Source organism: Lytechinus pictus, unplaced genomic scaffold (assembly GCF_037042905.1).
Source record: "Lytechinus pictus isolate F3 Inbred unplaced genomic scaffold, Lp3.0 scaffold_20, whole genome shotgun sequence".
Classification (NCBI taxonomy): Eukaryota; Metazoa; Echinodermata; class Echinoidea; order Temnopleuroida; family Toxopneustidae; genus Lytechinus; species Lytechinus pictus.
In genome coordinates this window covers 7,574,786-7,596,717 of record NW_026974141.1, presented here as the reverse complement: position 1 = coordinate 7,596,717, position 21,932 = coordinate 7,574,786, and the positions used below count along the sequence as shown (strand labels likewise).

At 37.2% G+C, this 21,932-nt stretch overlaps 1 protein-coding gene across 2 annotated transcripts; it reads right to left on the bottom strand.

Moving 5' to 3' along the window:
• Positions 1-9,015: 9,015 nt before the first annotated feature.
• Positions 9,016-21,688, bottom strand: LOC129282831 (aqualysin-1-like). Of its 2 annotated transcripts, XM_064114923.1 has the most exons (10): positions 21,485-21,688; positions 20,012-20,124; positions 19,366-19,488; positions 18,542-18,665; positions 15,921-16,033; positions 14,126-14,264; positions 12,810-12,994; positions 11,019-11,190; positions 10,279-10,397; positions 9,016-9,795 (listed from the first exon to the last, which is right to left on the bottom strand). In XM_064114923.1, the coding sequence occupies exons 2-9, from the start codon at positions 20,117-20,119 to the stop codon at positions 10,285-10,287; spliced, it is 1,077 nt and encodes a 358-aa protein (XP_063970993.1). In that variant the 5' UTR covers positions 20,120-20,124; positions 21,485-21,688; the 3' UTR covers positions 9,016-9,795; positions 10,279-10,284. The 2 variants fall into 2 exon arrangements, with proteins under 2 accessions (XP_063970993.1, XP_063970994.1); XM_064114924.1 differs by lacking the exon at positions 21,485-21,688 and having other exon boundaries at positions 20,012-20,185.
• Between the last annotated feature and the right edge of the window lie 244 nt (positions 21,689-21,932).

The following is a 21,932-nucleotide window of genomic DNA, read 5'->3' as shown; positions in this document are numbered from 1 at the left end:
GCAAAATGAAAACATTGGTTGCTAGGTTGTAAAAGTGCAAAGCGCATTGGTAATGCGCGTATATGTCACAATGAATATGAATATATATGAAATATATATCGTAAGCTGGAGGATGATGAGGAAAACATAGTTTCTTACACTTTAGTAATAAGTAAATAAAACTCTATAAACACGATATAAGATTTAATATAAAATTAGTTCAAATGATGACGAGTCGTTGAGTAATTCATACCAATCGGTTTAGCAGTGTACACATCCAGATCCAGAAAAAAGATGTTGATAATTCGCACAATAATTGATAAATAAGCAAACAGTCTCACTTCTCAAGCAGGGGCGGAAATCTCTCCCAAAAGGTAGGGGGGACACAGGGGCGGATCCAGCCTTCGCCAATAGGGGAGGGGGCGGAAACAGTGTTTCAGCCATAATTATTTTCCCCGATCGGCAGCTCGAAGATGATTTTTGTTTGTTTCTTTGAAGGGGTATAGTCCTCATTAGTCACCACTTAGCTTTATTCTTAGAAATTAATATATAATATCATAATCCTCATTTATTTGATACGAGCGCGAAGCGCGAGCTAATTTTTTTGGAAGTTTTATGTATTTTTTCCTAAAATTTGAACTGATTCTGGGCAATGTTTGTTATCCTGAAAAAGATGTGTATGCAACTTAATAATTACTACAAACGCAAAGCGCGAGCAGAAATGAACTGATGGAAAAGATACCTGTTAAAGTAGCATTTAACAATCAAATTATGCGAGCGCGAAGCGTGAGCTGAATTTTTTTTGACATTCCACCTAAAGAATAGAAATTCTAAGCACTTTTTGTAACTCAAACAGAATAGGTATATAAGTAAACAATTAGTGCGAGCGCGAGCGGAAAATTTCGAGATTTAGTCCTATAATATTTACTGAACGAGACACTCTATACATGTTTTGTAAATCCTGATAAAGATGAGTATTAACAATGCGAGCGCAAACGGCGAGCAGAAAATTTTTATATACGTTTTGAACTGGTACCTGTTGAAAAGGTACCTGTTAAGGACTGCTTGCATTTAGCCATGAAGGCGTTACATAATTTATTTCAACAATCAAAAAATGCGATTGCGAAGCGCGAGCTGAAAAATTTTGAACTTTCTAAAGAAAGACTGGAAAATTTTAATCAGTTTTTGTAATCGTGAACAGGATAGCTATATAATTTAACGATTGATGCGTGCGCGAAGCACGAGCAGAATTTTTTTTCGAGATTTAGACCCAAAAATGTTCATGTTTTGTAAATCATCAAAAGGATGAGTAATATGGGGTCTTCCTACAATAATAATGCGAGCACAAAGCGCGATATTGTGATCTGAAACTGGATAATGTTTTAAATTAGAGAACAAGTTGAGTATCTGAAAAAACATGCGCGAGCGTGTTTCATATTTAGACCTAGAATCTAGGCATTCTAAATACAACTTTAATCATGAAAATCATGAAAATTTGATATTCCGATCTGAAAAAAGAGTCAATTTCAGCTTTATATTTCAAGCCCTTTGTAGAAAAATTGTAAGGTGGATACGGATCGCACTTTATAAAAAAGAGCTGATATTATTATTACTTTGAGTTTTGACATAGGACCGGGACATTCTTACGACATGTCATCATATGAAAATGATGACTATCTTCCTATTCCTCTTGCTAAGCGCGAGATGAAACAAAAGGGACAATTTAGTTATTAAATTAATATCATATTTATTAATGCCTTATGAGGGCGCGAAATCTGATGATATCATGGCATAAACATTGGACATTTCACTTTTGTGATTATGAATAGGATGCATCAGTTAATATATTTTTAACCATTAAAGCGAGCGCAAATCGCGAGCTAAAATTTTTGATAAACTGTCATGAAAAGGGGATTTTAAGTAGTTTGTTGTATAATCAATATTGAAACATTTATATAACTCGCCAAAAAATGCGAGCGTGCAGCGCGCTAGCTGACAAGTCTTGACAATCAGACCTGAAAAGGGATATTTTAAAAACTTTATGGAATACACGAAAATAATAGGTACCTGATAAATCAAAATTTGCGAGAGCGCGCAGCGCAAGCACCAAATGTTAACATTCAGACCATAACACTGACATTTTTACAGAGCACTTTTTAAAAACCAATTTGTAAATTACACAAAATAATGAAAGTTCGATTTCCAAAGTGAAATATGTTTTGTATATTGACTTCCAAACTTGATATTCGAACTCCATATTGAACAAGATATGTAAATCACCTAACAGGCAATGCGAGCGCGAAGCGCGAGCGAAAATTTTATATAGTGGCACGAAAGATTATTTTTATTTTCGAAGTCTTCCCCTCATCTTATTTTATGCACTCGTCGTCCTTCTTTTCTTTTTCTCCTCTCTTTTCCCTCCTTTTTTTCCTTCTTTCTTACCTTTTTTTCGTTTTTTGCTCCGCCAAGAGGGGGGGGGGGGGGGGGGGGGGAGGGGGAGGGCCCCTCGGCCCCTGGATCCGCCTATGGGGACAAGGGGCGGGAAAATTTGACAAGCAAAAATAAATTTATCATCGCCAAAGTAAGGTCATATCTCGTCCCAAAATACATGTTTTATTTCGATTTAGAATGATGTATTTCTTACCATCATAAAATACCAAAAATAGTAGGGGGGACATTTGATATTGTGTCCCCCCTACTATTTTGAGTAGGGGGGACACGTCCCCCCTGTCCCCCCTGGGATTTCCGCCCATGTTCTCAAGCCTGGGTTACATAGAAAGCACTTGACAAAACAAAGGCAAAAGGATCATAAATCGATATATTAAATTAGTGACAATGATGTAAACAAAAATGTGACACACGATTAAGGTTAATAAGAAAAAACTTATTTTTCAACATTAATGCCGTTTGGTGCAAGTGTAAGTTTCAGAATCCAGTATGATTCTCGTTTTAGTATGATTGATTCTTTGTGTTTTCTGATTAGTTCTATTCCTACGATTTGAATGTCACCTGTCAGTGGAATGATTATCAGAACCAAGGAGTTTTAAGACATGAAGAAGCATCAAACACTTTCCTTTTATAGCCACTTTGATGCCGCAGTGATAAAATATGTTGCATGTGTTTCGTTGCGTATTTCTTGCATATTGTAGATAAAAGATCACTGCCTAACTACTGACTTACAGGCGAATTACAAAAGGAAGCATGCTTTTTTAAAGATAATTACTTTTCGCTACCTGTGGTCTGATAATCATTCAATATTTCGCCCAGTTTTAGGACACAATACGCCTTTGATGTATATTTCGTCATGTTTTCAATATCTATGTTTGTGCTCAAATAAAAATGGAAATATCCCAGTTATTTTTTTTCACCACAAATCAATTTTCAGTTTTCCCATGAAATTGGCGGCACCACAGGTCGCCACCAGAGGCTACATTGCATTACTTCTCTAGAAATTGGAAGCTATTTGCATATCGTTGTCACTCCATTCTTGTTACCTCCATGTTAGAACTGAAGTGAGCAGCAATTGGGATTTCCTTGCGGCTACTCGTGTGATATTTTTTTATGTCTGATCGATCGTGTGTGGCACATTCTTGTGTGCGCAAGTAATGAGATATATTAGATAGCCAAGACAGATAGCCAAGACAGATAGCCAATCGCGATTGGTCCATAGCGCGTCACGTGACATGCTCGAAATCAATGTATTTTCCCAGCCGGTCCATGAATATTATTATTTTTCTCCGTGTATGGCGCCCTTTTGTTGATTAGACGTTACCAATTACACGGAAATAACACATGTGGGACTGAAGTAGCGATCGTTTGCAATCGATCAACACTCTTCGAACGTAACATGCCGCGGAATTTAATTGAGCTGAGTCCGACGACGAGCCTACTACGAGTTACATCTAACGTTAGGCCTTCAGTTATTTGTGTAGACAGGAATAACCGTCATTTCTGAAATTCTGCGGATTTATCAAATAAATTCTGGATACCGTAGGCCTATTGGTGAGTGGAGCCAATGAATTAACAGTTAGTTTAGCAGATAGAGACTGAAGCCTAGCTTACTTTTAAACTTTTGGATTTGGTCTAGGCCTTACGTCAAAGATTTGTGGTGATGTCCGATGAGCAATGAGGAATAATTAGATCAACTTTTGGACAATAAAATTGGGTAAGTAGATCTAGTTAAGTTAGGTCTAACTTTTTAACGTGTTAGATATAGATCTAGGCTAGAGTCTAAAAGTTAGATTAGATCTAGACTAGTATCTAATCTAACGTTAATTCTTGCTAACGACAATGTAAGTTAGTGTTAGCAAAACATTAGATTCTAGATCTAGTTAGATTTGGTCCTGGACCTGGTTCGACAACATGAAGATCAGGATCGACCACCACCAACAGTAGTCTGACATAGATCTAGATCTAACTTAGTCATGTTTATCTCATCCCCAATTAGATCTAGATCAGAATCTGCACCTGATCATGGCTCAAAAATCATTCCTGATCTGTCCTGGACCTGGACTCTAAATTAGATCTAACAAGTTAGGCCTAAACAAACTTGATTTTGATTAGAAAATGGGCATTCAATGCGTTAGACTAACATTACTTATACAATTTCCATCAGTCACTGTGAATATCATACACAACTGATCTACTGCACGCACTGTAGACCTATTAAACTTTAAGTTTAGATTTAACGTTAGATCTATCTTCATCATTCAAGGCTATGTAATATAACAGATATTGACTGATGGGGTGTGTAAAAAAAAAAAAATTTGGACCGCCTAAATGATTTATATTTTCCCTCGTGATCATATTTTCCCTTGGGAAAATATATATCCGGCGGTCCAAAGAATGTTTATATTACACACCCCATCAGTCAAAATCTGTATAATAATACACAATGAAGATTTGCAATTGATGTGCTGTGTTTAAGAAATATTAAGTATTCAACATGAATGGGCAGATAATATCTTAGCTACGCGTTTGATTGAGCCCATGTGTTCACTCTGATTGTCTTCAGAGTTGGCTGAAACATGGGACAATAAGTGTCAAAGAGGCAGTGGCGTAGCTACGGGGGGGCCTGGGGGGGGGCACGTGCCCCCCCCCTGAGATTTGGTGTGCCCCCCCAGGTGCCCCCCTGAAAAAAATTGGCAGAGCAAAAAAAAAGAAAAAAGGGAGAAAGAAGAAAAGAAAGGAATAAGAAAGACAGAAGAAAAAAAAGAAGAGGAAAATAAGAGGAAGACGAGTGAATGAAATAATGTAAGGGGAAGACTTGCAAAAAAAAAACCCAAATCTTTCATGTTACTATATAAAATTTTTGCTTGCGCTTCGCGCCAGAATTGCCTGTTCAATGAGATTCATATCTTCCTCAACAGGCTGATATGGAGCAAGTTTTGAAGTCAATGTACAAAACATATTTTAGCTCGGACATCGAGCTTTCATTCTTTTTTTTCATTTACAAATTTAAGTGCTCTGTAAAATGTCCGTTTTATGGTCTACATATCAGCATTTCAAGCTCATGCTGTGTGGTCACATTGTTTGATTTGCCAAGTTCCTATTGTCTACGTGTATTCCATAATGTTCCATTAAACAAATGTATTCAGAATGCCCAGATTCTAGGTCTAAATATAAATCATGCGCGATTGCCTGCATGTTCTTTATTTAAAATGTACTCAAATTATCCAGTTTCACATCAGAATATCAATAATTGTCTGCTCACGCTTCACGATCGCATTATTAATGATACCCAATTAACTATATCCTATTTATGATTTACAAAATATGAATAGAGTGTCCCGCTTTTAGGTCTAAAATCACAATTTTCTTCCTCTCGCGCTTCGCGCTCGCATCAGTTGTTTAGTTACATACCTATCCCATTTATTAATACAAAAAGTGCTTAGAATGACAATTTCTTAGGTCGGAATGTAAAAAAAAAATTCCTCGCGCTTCGCGCTCGCATTATTGAAATATATACCATCTTCGTGGGTAACTGTAAGCAGTCCTTAAGAGGTACCTTTTCGATAATGCTAGAACAGTTAATACAAATTTCTGCTCGCGCTTGGCGTTCGCAGTAACCATCTACAGTAGTTACATACGAATCTTGTTCAGGATCACATATAACATTGCCCAGAATATCAAATTTTCAGGACAAAATACATGAAAGAAAAAAAAAATCGCTCGCGCTTCGCGCTCGCACTTTTTATAAGGCTCATGAGATTACTTCATGTTTATGTTGTTTAATAAGAATAAAACTAAGAAGTGACTGATCGGGGAAAATATAGGTGAAGATAACTTCGGGCCCCCGTCCCCTATTGCCGAAAGTCGGATCCGCCCTTGTGACACATACACACACACCGGAAAAAATGGTGCCCCCCCCCTGAAAAAGCAAGGACCCCCCAGTGCCCCCCCAGGAAAAAAATCCTAGCTACGCCACTGCAAAGAGGGCGGCATCGTCTAAATGCAATTAGTGTTCCGGAATACAAGAACACTAAATGCAATTAGCTAGGCGCTGTTCTGGAAATATTTCCTTTGTCACTTCAGATGGGTGAACAATGTCCATGATTGTGTTTGCGATATTCCACCATGATCACCATCATGGGAAAAATGAGAAATAGACAGAAAAGGGCAAGGGAAAACAGGCGCGGATCCAGAGTTGAAATACTACGGGGTGCTACAGGATCCAGGATTGTAAGAAAGGGCTGGCCCACTTTAAACGTTGGAAATTTAACAAGCAAACAAAAGAAGAAGAAGAAGAAAAGGTTTCACTTATATTGAAGGTAAATTCGTCTCTTTTTCTTCCCTCTTTAAAAAAATCCTACGGGGGCTAGCGCGCACATTCACCCCCCCCCCCCCCGGATCCGCGCCTGGAAAAGGGGTAGAGTATGATATTATTTCTAAATATGATGTCAAAATCAATTAGAAAAATTAACTTTTAATAAATTATGAAGAAGATAAGAAGTTTTACTAAATACACCGTGACCCCTTTTTGGCTAAGAGCACAACTTTGTTTTGTTGTGAAACAAGGACTTTTATCATATTTTTTTTTTTGCAAAAGCACGAGATTCGGGGCAATTTACGATTGGTATTGAATCGGGGTCGTCCACAGTTCGCCGTGTGTTCCCCGTTCCTACTGTTGTGCGGTCCCTTAAGAAATGCCAGGATTTGCCTTTCGTTACTAAGAAAAAAAATTCAAACAATTCGTACGATCAATACTGTTGCCACGACTGATCTGGTACGATCCCGACGATTACTACACGATTAAGATCACCGTTTCAGTTGTGGTGCGAATCGAGACAGTGGGAATAATTGCATGTATGGAATGTGTGTACGTCCCCAGTTGCTCGTGTGGGTGCTTGTTCACCCACACACCCCTAATCTCTCACACTCTATTATAATATGACTCTATAGACTCAAACACACCCAGATCGCTCCTTTATTACATTTTATGGCTGGATTTTTTGAAAAAAAATGACAGAGAGAGGAAATGAATAAAAAATATCTTTCCACCATCCCCCTCATATTCATCCCTTATTTTTCTAACTCGATCTGATTCCCTTTATTTCTCATATTAATCTCTTTGTTTGCTGTGTTGATCTCTCGCATTTTATTTTATTTACCCCCCCCCTCGCTCTCTCTCTCTCCATGCTCTTACCCTTTTGGTGACACGACATTCGCTCCTGCGACATTTGATCCGGTCTTAATATCTCAGAGGGTATGGGGTTAGAGTTTGGATTGTAATATAGTTTTTGGTTCAGAATAATGCAGATAAGGATTAGGGTTTATTTAGTTTTTAAGATTAGGTTTATGCTTGGCTTAACGTGCAGATTTTCCTTCGGAGCAATTGTCGCCGGAGCAAATGTCATGGAACCCCCTCTTTTATCTATCTCGAGTCCCTTCTTTCATTCATATGTATTTTCTACGGACGTATGGCTATCTTTCTCTGTCAATCTCTCTTATTTTCTTTATTCATCTGTTCCCCCTTTTCCTCCGCTCGTCTCTCCTTCTTTATCGCGTTCCCTGACAGTCGTCTTTCATCTTCCCCGTATCTTTCTCTCTCTCCTTCATTATGAGTCTCACTCAATCTCCGCAATAGCGAGTTTCCGCAATTGCATCGGGGACGGATAGTAAATATATTGAAATGCCCATCAAATCACAATGAACAGCTCAAAGGCCTTTGTCGAAAATTGACGAACCGGGAGAGCAGATCGTTTTAAGGTTGGGAGCTGACGAAATATTGCAAATAATATTTCGTTTGTCCAGAGTCCCAGACGACAACGATGTTTTGATAAACAGATTTTCGACAAAGGCTGCTTTGTAATGAAGACTCTCTACGTTCCAGAATGCGTCTGCGAAGTAGTTGCGCAAACTCCCTACTTATCTCTTTATCTCCTTTATCGAATTCCATCATATTTTTTATTTATTGGTTCTTGCAAAGTAATTGGTGTTCTACAATATAAAACTTAGGTTGTGTAGCACATGTGAAACTGGATATTTTCATGAGATTCTCGTCTCCACCTTCGCTGCAAAGAGTATGGGAATATATCTAATGAGATGCAATCTGCAATCCACATTTAAGTTGATTCCTATGGGCGTATATTGAAGATTATATATGATTCGTTGCTATTTGAAGTTCCAGATATCTTGCGAAGATTTCTGAATAAACGTTAAGATATCTTTTTTTTTTCAACTTGGAAAGCTCCACCCCTTAAAGAGACAGCTCAGATTTCATGTGACATCATCTTTCGGTCATCAGTGAAAATCATCAGTTCGAAAACTCTAATTGAATTGTGCCAAAATGAGATCTGATACCTCTTCTCATGGTGGAGCTCAGAAAGTTGAAATAATATATTCTTTCAATATTTCTTAAAAAATATACATCTATAATATAATATTTGGATACTTAAATGGCAACGTGTGCACCAATAAAAATTAACTTCAATTTGTGTTACATATAGGTACATTAATATTTTTGTAAGGAATACCCATAATTCCAGAACATAAAATGTTTATCACACAAAAATAAACCAGATACTACAATCGTAATGCAGTTAAATTTGGATTTTATTCGCTAAAGATTCGATAATACATTTCGGTTATGGTCGATAAATGATAATGCAATGTCTTTTAACTTTAGAAGGCTAACTTGGTGATGTTGATGAAGATAACTTCAGTGTGAAAGGCGTATTGCATCGTGAACATTCTCGTAGAAGACATTCCAATCACCTAGTATCTCTTTGCAGATGAGACCAGAATTATCCGCTTGATGGCAATGAATACCAACATATCTTGTTATCTATAATGCTGTTACAATTCTCTCATGAAACAAGAATCATCGCGATGCTTGCTCAACCAAGATACAGTGAGAAATACATCTAGAATTCAAAGTATCGCCATGACTGATAGATGACTTGGAATATTATTAATCATTAATTATGAACCCGTTAAATCTTTTAGTTGCGTTGTTTAGTCAATTCTAAAAAAGAAAATAATTGAAGGATATGATCTTTTCTGCACGTCAACAGTGCTTGTTCCGGAATAGAAAGAAAAAAAACAACATATTCTTACACGGCTTAAAACAGCCTATACACTACAGTCACCCCACGTTAAATATCGATATGGAATTCAACCTATTGCAATATGTGCAGGAAGTAGCGTTTTGTAATAAAAGTAATTTCACGTTTATGTTTACCGTGTCATTTATTAATTTCAGGATAAGTCAAACACGCAGATGGTCATTTTCAAAGAAATTTGAACAGTTTAATTTTTTGTTTTAATTTTATGTTTCATAACTCTGCTTCGTTGCTGCATGGAGCGTGCCGCCACCTGAAAACAAAACATATGAACACAAAGTTTTAAACTTTAAATCATATAGGCCGACGTGTACGCATCGGTTAAAACATTCAAAATTCAAATTAGAGGATCATAGGTTGGAACTTCATAAGAGAATGAACATCAGTAGGCAAGACATTAATCTCTGCTTGACCACTCTCTAACCAGGTTTTAAATGAGAAGGCCTATACAATGTGGAAACAAATGAAGTGCACTAATGAAGTCTACTAATTTCAGCTGGACAGCTATCTAAAAAAAATCCCCACCCCAGTGCATGGCACGAACGTCCATGAAGCATATGGTAAGCTATATGTTTAACGTGGTCACTTTCCAGCCAGGGGCTATGGGCCTAAGTGTAGCCTGAAAAGAAGGAGGCCCATGCCTAGTAACTTGTGTTCTATTTCGGGATTAAGTTTGGTATCTTTTGCTTGAATGTTCCCAAAGGTTTCGAAAAGGAACAGAATGAATTATACTCACCACTCATTATCCGACGTAGAGAAGTTTATTAGGGCTATTAGTCCCTACATCACTAATCTTATTGTAAGAAACACCAGCAAGCATACTAGCAGTGCTTTTGCCGTAGAGGGCGATGGCACCTATACATTTTGAGTGAAGAAAAGTCAATGAATTAACAAGGCGTCATCCAGATATAAATATATTTTCTGGTCGATCACAAAATATGGTAAGCATTTGTAATTTAGGTGCCTACCACAGATTATTCTTATCATTGTTACCGTAAATTGATGTTGTTATTATTCATATTGACAGAAGTATAGAAGTAGTAGTGTTAGTAGTAGTAGTAGTAGTAGTGGTAGTAGTAGTAGTAGTAGTAGTAGTAGTAATAGTAGTAGAAGTAGTAGTAAAAGTAGTAGTAGTAGAAGTAGTAGTAGTAGTAGTAGTAGTAGTAGTAGTAGTAGTAGTAGTAGTAGTAGTAGTAGTACTACTACTACTACTACTACTACTACTACTACTACTACTACTACTACTACTTCTACTACTACTACTACTACTACTGCTGCTGCTGCTGCTACTAGTCGTATTATAGTTATTACTATGTATCACTACTGTCAGACTGTGACGTCATTTCCCAAATAGTTTATACTACTTGTAAAATTGGAAAATGCCTTCACAAAAGTAATGTCATTGTCAAAATGTTCCATTTGCTCATCTGCATCGGGACCTGCAGTCTGACTGTAATGGAAAAATGTGGGGCTTACCAGCAACATGAGGACAGGCCATCGAAGTTCCACTGATGGTTCTGGTTGATGCATTAGTCGTATGCCAAGTAGACGTGATAGAAGTACCTGGAGCAAAGATGTCTAGGCAGCTACCGTAGTTGGAAAAACTGGAACGCTTGTCGCTACTATCTGTAGCTCCAACTGTGATTGCCTGAAATTTTGAATTCCCCCAAAAATTAACTTGAATTTAAAACGAAGATGGCAATATACATGCCATGTATACTAAGGCTCAAAGCATCTAGAAACAATCAAATTGTGCACAATGGAAAAGTGTGCTACACTTCGACTTCTTTTAATCCGAAACAAGAGCGAGCCATCAACAAAGTGAAACTTTCCTCTTTTTGAACACTTGCCTGTTAACATCTTGATAATTCAAATAATAGTTGTGCTAACGTTAATTTGTTTGATATATGTATACAGTGTATATATATTCTACATTGGCTTATGAACAGTCATAATGACGAGATGCATGCTAACTCAGTTTCCGATGTAGTCGTGAATATGTAACCTAACCCCACAGAAATATGAGGAGAAAACCAAGATTTATACGATTCAATTAATGATTTGCGTATAATGACCATCAAATCAGACCTCACCAATTAATATGTAGACATTGCATTCGAGAAAATCGAAGCGAATAATAAACTACATTACATTTTGTTGCAAATACCAATCATGATTCGTCGATGACGCATTTATGTTTCGATAGCCTTCTTTAATTTTGGAATAACTGAATAATCGATGGTATGAGTGTAAACAAGGTAAACTGCACATGCACACTTTAAAATGTTGGGCAACATACAGTCCACTGTGTTGGGTAATGTATGTTGGTAAAAAAATATATACTCTGGGCAATTATTATCCAATTGACATGATTGAGGGAATTTATTACCCAATTATTAGTTTTTATTACCCAATTTGGACAGATTTTAACCAATTGTGTGGACAGTATGTTGCCAAGGTTGGTTAAAAGTTTGGCATATTCTTGCCCAACTATTTTAAGTGTGTACCTGTTAACAGGGGAATCCGATCCAAATAAAAGAATGTTTTCAAGGGAAGAGGAGATAGTTGAAAGACTGAACAATATCGGACAAACAATAAGAGAGTTTTGAGTTGTTAAAAGTTGTAAAAATTGGGAATCGCTATAGGCCTACCCATGGGGACTTCAAATTGGCTTCAGACTTTTAAAATTATGATATCATAATGTCAGAAGGTAAGGACCACGCTTCCTTTTTCTCCAATACATAAAATGACTTGAATGTAATTAAAAATTGTTTTACTTCAAATTATATTTTTAATAAGGACATTATGCAATATGCTATTTCGATCACTGCCCCAAGAGATTAAGTACTCGGGATAAAATCACAAATCCCTGATAATTAAGTACACGATTCCTACCACGTGTCATAATTTACACAGTTGTCAACTCTAAATGGACATGGCCTTATGGATCCAAATTTTAAAACAGCCATAAGTTTTTTATTGCCTGTCTGATTTCTTTCAAAATTTCATGATTCTGATTATTTTTATCCCCTCTCAAAAATCCAATGACCAGGGTTTGATTCCCTTTAAAATGGAAAGAGGAGTGTATGGGTACAGAAATTAGCCCCCTTTCCAGAATTTGTTTCCGATCATAATCATTCCAGCAAGCAAAGAAAATAAATTGAGGTTTCTGATTTCTACATGGGGATATACTCGTAGGAAAAAAATAAGAACATTGCAAGGTCATACGCTTGTATCCCTTGTATCCCTTGGATTGGTTGAACTTACCGTCGAAGCACGTGCAGGAGAAGAGAAGCAGGCATTGGCATCATCATTACCAGCAGCCACGGCGGTTGGAACCCCTGCAGCAATAAGTTGCTCGACAGCAGTGTCTAAAGATGTAGAGATCCCTCCTCCCAGCGACATTGAGGCAACGTCATTTTCTCCTTTATTGTCCTTTACATAATCCACCCCTGGGTGACAAAAACATTTCTAACGCTTAAAGGTCAAGTCCACCCCAGAAAAATGTTGATTTGAATAAATAGAGAAAAATCAAACTAGCATAACGCTGAAAATTTCATCAAAATCGGATGTAAAATAAGAAAGTTATGACATTTTAAAGTTTCACTTATTTTTCACAAAACAGTGATATGCACAATTCAGTGACATGCAAATGAGACAGTAAATGACATCCATCACTCACTATTTCTTTTGTTTTTTTATTGTTTAAATTGTACAATATTTCATTTTTTTACAGATTTGACAATAGGGACCAACTGGACTGAATCATATAGTTTTAAGCAATGCTAGCTCCACATGTTCATGGAGAAATCAATCGTTGTTTCACTTGACAATGAGGAGAAAAATTAGAATATTCCATACACTATGTAATAGAATACAAAATAAATAGTGAGTGGATGACGTCATCATTTGCATACCGACCAGGATATGCGTATAACTGTAATGTGAAATTAAGCAAAACTTTAAATGTCATAACTTTCTTATTTTACATCCGATTTTGATGAAGTTTTCAGTGTTTTGCTTGTTGGATTTTTCTCTTTTTATTCAAATAAACTTTTTGTTGGGGTGAACTTGACCTTTAAATTCGTGTCATGGGGAAAATTGAGAAGTTATTTGGAAAGGGGGGGGGGGGAGATTGATCTCAATATTACATTCATTTGCTCTGATAAACAAACTAATTTGAACACACCCTCAATCAGCATTACCAAAGCCTTACCTTGTCCAGAGATTGTAGTAGATGACTTTTTTATTGATGAAAAGGTACGAATTCATTTAGCAAAGCTAGATCTTGATACACTGATGATGACTCTTGCCAAATGCAATTTAAAATGTTGTGTAATCATGGAGCTCCCTGATGTAATTATACACACTTAAAATGTTGGGTAACATACTGTCTATATATATATATATTCTGGGTAATTATTATCGAATTGAGCAACTTTATTGTGCATGCATTAGTTGTGTAATATGTCTTGGATTGCGATGTATTGGATTAAACAAATTAAGGTATTGTATTGGTGTATTACTATCACATCACAAATCTTTTGTCGTCAACACTTTGCATGTAATTCAGGATAGCTTACCTGCGATAACACCGGTATTGGAACCCGATCCAGCACAGTTTAAGACTTTGACTCCCTTGATTTGAACACCCGGCGCGACACCATAGGTATTGGAGCCAACTGTCCCAGCGCAGTGGGTTCCATGCCCGTTACAATCCGACTGTAAAATCAAGAAAATAAAAAGCCCTTTTTACACACTACGAAAAACAGCATTTGCTGATAGGATGTTCCATCTCACGAGTGGTAAATAAATAAACGAAAAAATAAAAAGAAATATGAAATAAATTTAATTTCTTGCAGTAAACCAGAGGCGTCGATCCTAGGGGGGGGGGGGGGGGGCAGGGGGCGATCGCCTCACCAATGGTACCAAAAATGCTTAGAATATCAAGCTTTTAGGTCACAATACAAAAAAATTACAGCTCGCTCTCGGCACTCACATTATCTGTGCCTCCTCATGAGTTACTTCAAACAGTTCTAAACAGGTATGCCTACCCTTTTCCTGTTTTGAGATCAGTATACTAAAAAATTTCAGCTCGCCCTTCGCGCTCGCATTAATTTGTTGGTGAGTGGTGAGATACGTGTCTGTATCTCATGAGTCATATATAATATATATATATGCCTATGTGTGTGTGTGTGAGGTTTTGTTTTGTGCGATCGAGCGCATTTGGAACGTTGATTCATGATTTTGTCCCCCCCCCCTACCTGCAATGAAAATGGATCGACGCCCCTGCAGTAAACTATTAAAGAAAAGGAACGTTGGGACATGACGTCATCGGTCAAACTATTTTCTATCCATTTCGGCACGTATTATGAAATTGAAAATCCGATAAATTAATATATTGGTATCAGTTTTTAAAGAAATTTTCAGCATTTTCCGCTGGGAATTGTACTTTACATATTAAAAAAACATTGTTTTAGTTTCTTGAAGGAAATAAATCTTGGATATGAAGTTTGTATTAACCCATATTTAAAGCAAAACAATTTCAAAATTATTCGTTTATGGTTGATTCGTGTGACCACATTTGCTATATTGCCTTTGTTCTTTTCGTCATTTATAAATGGTTATTAACGTTCGAAACTTGAAACACAGTTTTGTTTTACTGCCATTAATTTTGTGTAAAATTCGGGTTATTAGATAGGCACTTGACAAAAAAGTGTAATATCTAAACAGGTATTTAAAATAATCTGATGCAAATAATAAAGTTTTGACTAAATTATTTTTATGAAACATCACATGCTATCTAAAAGCGTTTGCGATCTAAAAGTAGCCAAATTCATTCTACTCGTCTCATTCTGAATTGTTAATATCTGTATATATATAATAATTCAACATGTATACATAAAATACAATGACAGCAAATTACATACATGTAATTTAAAGGAAATCCTCGGTTGGCAGGCAATAAAATTCTTTAGTGTTAACAGCAAGGAAAAAAAGAAGAACAACTAAACATCCTCTTGAATATTAAGTATAGGCCTACAGTCCTACATTATTTCTCAAAAGACATTAGGGAGTATTCGCTCGTCGACGTACGGAGGATTTTAGAACAAAGAAAATGTATTATTAAATCCCCTTCATGACAAAGAACAAAAGAGAGGCTATTGCCAAAAATTGTGAATCAAAACAGCGTTTAAGGTCTTGATATTCAGAAATTCAGATATTCAGCTGTGTAGTGCAGGACAATCACCAATTTACGACAAAGACCCCAGGTGTTCATTGTCATTGGATGGGCAGTTTCGTCTCTTCTTGAATTCCGGTATGTCGCTAAGCAAAGACTCCCTATTATTGGACATGTTGGATGACTGTAGTACTTACATTGTCATTATCACCTGCGTAGTTTACCACTTGGGTAGCACGACCACCAAATTCATTGTGGGTATCCCTGACGCCGGTATCGATTACCCACACAGTATATCCATTTCCAGTGCCTGTGATTGAGTGAGAAATCATATTCAATACATTCATCATCGTCATCATCATTATTACCGCCATCACCATCATCATCAATGTAATCACGGTCATCGATCATGTCGTGATTATCACCAAAATTGGGATAACGGTAATCTGAAGGGGGGGGGCAAGACAATGTAAAGATGGTACCGCTTGTTTACTCTTTTTGTTGTTGTCTTCACTCATGGTTCTTGACCTTTTCCAGTTTTCGTGATCATTTTAAAGGTATCTTATATATCAAATCTTTTATCTACCTTACTGGAGGCACCTATTATCTGTATAAGTTTCATTATCATGTATAATGAAAATGTGAATAGAGAACTATCCTGATGGGCGGAGCTTTAATCAAGGTTCCCAAGAGCAATCTTCCTTTTTTTTCTTCTGGTGATGCCGAAAAGTGTCTGACCGGAATCGTATCCGGCTCCCCAGCTTCTGTTTCTATACGCTTAGGTCCAGCTGGGTCACGTTGGTTTATGTCATGTATTTGTCGGTCTGTGGTATATTAGACAGTCAATACCAGTTTCAAAAGAGCAACGAACCTATCTATGTGGTCTAGTGGTCAAGTCCCGGGGGGGGGGGCACTAACATTGACGAGTGGATACCATGCGCGACCAAAAAAAAACACGTAAAAAGGATGTCTTTTTCAAGATAGGGCACGTTACGTACGTAACGTAATAAGGGTGTCAAAAACACTAAAATAATGAAAAAAGGGTATCTATTTTCGCTAGGAAAGCTACGTGTTTAGGGTCAAATTTGCGAGGGTACAAAAAATTAAGACTGGGCTGTACTAAACCCAATGATGTAGGTAAATTAGGTAAAACCGACGACCGACCGATTGAAATATCGCTGTACTTGTTTAGGGGTCCAATTCAGGGAATACTTGCCAAGAGTATCGTTTTGTTTCCAATACTTGTTAAGGGTAGGGTTTTACACGCCAATACTTGTTAAGGGGTGCATTTTCAGAATATGGAAAATACGTGTTTAGGGTGCTTTTCGAGACCCCATGGTCGCGCATGGTATCCACTCGTCAATGGAAGTGCCCCCCCCCCCCCCGGGGTCAAGTTGCAGGCAGGATTTGCATCCCGACAGAAACATCCCCCTTCAAGAGAGAGGGAGATAGAAATGTCCAAATGGGTAGAGAGGTCTTGGAAACCTTTATCAAAACCACGCCTACCATTCTTCTATACTCACATTTCAAAATAAAAAATAAAACATTTGCAAAACGATTAGGAAGACAATAATAATAAAAATAAAAAATTAGATTTTGGGCCAAAGTTCCCTCAGAGCTAATTCTTCCCCTTTCGATTTTTCGTCAAGGCTAAGAAATATCTCCGCCGGGAATCGAACCCGAGCCTTTTGGCATTATGATCACAATGCCTTTTACCACTAGACCACGAGACGTGAATATGTGGTTTCGGTAAGTCCTTTTGTCTACGAACGGAAAAAGCATCAACGTCTACTAGGCCTCTTTGGTGGCAGATAGGTTGTGAGCAATGACAAACCGCGCACTTTAGCTGTGTGTCAAGATGTATAAAAACGTTTGAGAAGCGTGAAGCTTTCAAAAAGAATTATATTACACGTTTAAAATGTTGGGCAAAATACTGTCCACACAACAATTGGTTAAAAACTGTATCCAACTCTGGGTAGTTTTCAACCAATACTGTGTTGTAGTTTTCACCCAAACCACACATTATTCGTTTAAAACTACCCAGATTTGGATAAAGTTTTAAGCAATTTTTGTGTAGACAGTGTGTTGCCCAACATTCTTAAGAGTGTATTATTATTACATTATCATATTAGTGTAGAGTGCCATTATGAAAATATTTTTGTGCTACTTAAGTCTATGGGGATAAATTAATATGGCAATTCCGGATCATGGTTGCTTGTAATATTTTACATCGTCTGGAACACGGGAACTTGCAACAACTTAACTGAATCCTGTTTTTTTCCTCTTAGATTACAGACCAACTGGTTCATTATCGCACTCTTAAGATTTTCCCAGGAACCAGCAAGTGCAAGACACCGGATACATACCCAAACAGTGTTTGGTTTTAAAATACGTAAGTTGTGACTCTCCTATACAATGGACCAAGGTTTGCGTCCTTTTCGATGGAGGAAGTGTTTTCTAGCTGCATTTACACATGCACTTAACACGGCTCAATTTCCAAATTATGCATTATGCTCGAAAGTGATATACTGTGAAACAATTTTTCTTATCTTTGATTCCCATAGCAGGGACTTATTTTTTCGTATCATTTACAACTGTTTTATACAAAAGTGACATATGCAAACAATCAGTGATTTTACGAACCGTTACAAACCATCGTTGGTCTCCAAAACACGAAAACGAGATGATTGCGTTCAAAGTTTGGATGTAATAATTTCAGACGCTCGTAGCACAGGAAGACACAATTTCAGAATGCTAAAAAAGAAATACACGAATTCAAAAACAAATTCAACGAACGAAAGAAAGATATATATATTACCCCTTGGACTATAGTTATTGTTAAGAGGGAGACTCCTTTGGTCGACACGGTCTAGACCCCAGGTGACCTGAGTACGGTAGACCCCGTCCTGTTCAACGTACTCAACGGCGCGAAGTCTACGAACCTGTGTCAAAGATATACGAGATGGAAAACGGAGATAAATATTGAATGATATCGTATCTCTATATATTTCATTGACAGAAACTTAAAAGTTTATATTTAAGATAATCTAACCAATCTCCGGCAATCAAGAGTGAATTGATCCCATATACATGTAACTAACTTGTTTAAGATACCATACTGATTGGGACTCATTCCATTTTTATATGATGATGTCATATCGATTGGTTTTCGCGATGCAGTTCCACAACTTTCTTTATTAGCACCGTCTGAGATTCTTTCACTCCTCTATTTTCCTTTACTTTCCGTCCTTCCTATACTTAGTGTCCATCCGAATTAACTTTCAGTACCTTGCCAATTTGGTACATAATGGTAAAGGGAGACCAACAAAAAAAGAACTACATCTGCGGGTGTTGCACAAAGAGTAAAGCGTGATTTACAATCACACGTACATTCAGTAGATGCTGACATACATTTATAATTAAATGCAACGTGCAATCTGATTCAGTAACACCGCAACAGCATGGGTCATAGTACTATGATTTGACCAACGCGGTGGTGTACCGCACGCAACAGAGAATTTAAGTGTGACTCAAACTCACACTTTAATAGTTGTGAAACACCCCCCCCCCCGATGGATCGGATTACATTGAAAAATAAATGAAATGAAAAAAGATGGACATTGTAAAAGACAATTAACTCACAATGTCGAGGACCTCATCGGAGAGCTCGGCAGCGAAGCCGTGTAGGACGTGTCTGAAAAGGTTACCTACTTTTCCACCAGAGAGACGAACGGTAGAAGCAATTTCATCGATGTTGAAATCGTCCTGTAATAAAATAGTTTGTTAAAAGTTGGAATGGATTCTTGTGTTAACTGAAGTCCACGGCCATGGAAAACAGGGGTGCTGAAGCACCCCACAATTTTCTTTGCACCCCCTGCACCTCTGGGAATTAGGTTGACATGATGTAATGTAGAATTTTCACGCAAAGCAACATCATTTGGGAGCGAATACCATAATTTTTTAAAAATTAAAAAATCACTTTTTGCTAGTCAAGTTAATTTGGCCAGAACTGACTTCATTAAGAAGTGAAAACTTTTTTATTGTGGTTGTCAAATTATTCAAGAAACCAGAACTGGCTCCAAAAATCATTACCAGGTTCCTGCTATGATCCTGTCAAAGTGAAAGGAGAACCAGTTTTTGTAAGGAGCAGAAACAGTTAAAGGAGACAGTTTGGTTTAAAAGCATCACAATAATTCAAACCCAAACCCCAAAATGTTCTCGATTACAACGCTTAATGGGTCTCTGATTATTGCTAATTATAATTGGCTACGGAAAACGTTATACTTACACGGAGCTTGATGATGTACTTTCCTGGGATGGGCTCAGAGTTCTTGAGCAGAGGGGCAAGCTCGGCCGTGGCAGCAGCCACAAACATGAGGGCTAGGAAGACATGCATTGTGTCTGAAACAAACACAAATTTTTAGCGTTTCTCTTTAGTGAACCAAGAATAGAAACAAATGATATGACGCAAAATGGTAATACAGATGTATATCATGTGATTGGTTAGATTCCATCATGTGACCAGCCCAAGCGTGCTAACAATGAAATAACTTTCTAGCTATGCGCATGAATGGCATAGAGTAGTCAGAGAGCCAAAGTATACATATTGTACTGGTAACTAGGGAGTTTTCGCCCCCAAGGAGCACGAAGGATTTAAGAACGTTGAAAATGTATTGTCAGGTGCCCCTCATGACAAGGAAAAACCACGAAGTCTTTGTCGAAAATTGGTGAGTCAAAACAGCAGTTTCGTCCTGTTCAAAAGACATATTTGCCAGTTTTCATCGGCTCCGAAAGTCTTAGGACGAAACAGCTGTTCAGGTTCCCCAATTTTCACCAAAGACCTCTCAGCTTGTTTGTAATTGGACGGTCATTTTTAATACATTTACTTGTATTCTTAAGTCTATCCCAGTTGCAGTTGCAAAAAAAGAAACTTCCCTGGTAAATCTTTTTCTAGATTTTTTCTACATTTTTTTATACAGTGTCAAACGAGTTTCAATCAAGCAAAGGCGTTTTATTGAATTTTCCCAGATATAATTATGGTTTGTATGATTTATTTAGAAGTACGTGTAGTTTAGATTAGGTATGAAGTGTTCCTGATTAAAAACATCTTCACACGTTGGACAAAGTGTGCAAGAAATGAAAATTGTTTAAAAGTTGCAATTTATGTTTATTCGTTCTGCGCATTTTCCCAGGTTAAACGAAGCAAGGAGTTGCAAGGAGTTGGTGACCTTATTCAATGGAGCCTTCTTATTAAACGAGAAGTATTTATATATATATATATATATATATATAACCGCAGTCATGGCAGTCGGGCATTAGTAAATTATATACACTACCCCAAAGTTACCGTTGGACAGACAATTATATAAATGCAACATGGAGAATTATATCTAAAGCACAATGCAAGCAATATTCTTGATCTTTAAATTAGTGTTGAAAAATAATACTAAGTTTTTTTTTGGTTTTTAATTCAAACGGACAAAAACAGTTTCATTTGTGTTTGGACATCTACCCCGTCTTATTAAGTACATTGCAATCACTGGTTTGAATACCTTAACCATGTTAACAGTGTTTCCAAAGATCTTGTCCTTTCCCAAGTCATCCATTTTAGTTTGACGCAGACCATCAAACAGAAAAAAAAGATGCAATTGGGACTGCCTATTGACGTTACTAGACTAATGACAAGAAACTTTTCTGACTTAAGAAAATATACCTAAATGAAAATATTCTCCTTTTGAATGATCAGAAGCCTTCAACTCACCAGGTTCTGGACGTCAAAGCAGTGTTGATCTGGAAGAGAGCTTTTGGAGGTCTTCAGAGTGATGATCTAGTTGAGCACTGAACAGATCTGATGATGAGCTAGGCTGGATGAGCTGTATTTAAGTCTTCCTGAAGCAACAGATGTAACTTTCTCAAGAAGCGCGTGATGCGTCATCGGGGGCAAAGGACGAAGAAACCTCGTGATAAAGCTATGCACGTCAGCAAGATCTTTTATTTCTATTGTCATTCTTTTTGAGTTTTATTAAAATCTAACTTGCACCACAGGCAAGATCTTTTATTTTCTATAAACTTTATCTCAACCTGATAAGCTCCTAAACTGCAGCACAGGCAAAATCTTTTAATTTTATCAAAAGAGTTTATATTTCATAACTTCACAAATGCAAACAAAAGTAATGACTTTCGAGTCAATGACCCGTAAGTGCCTAGAT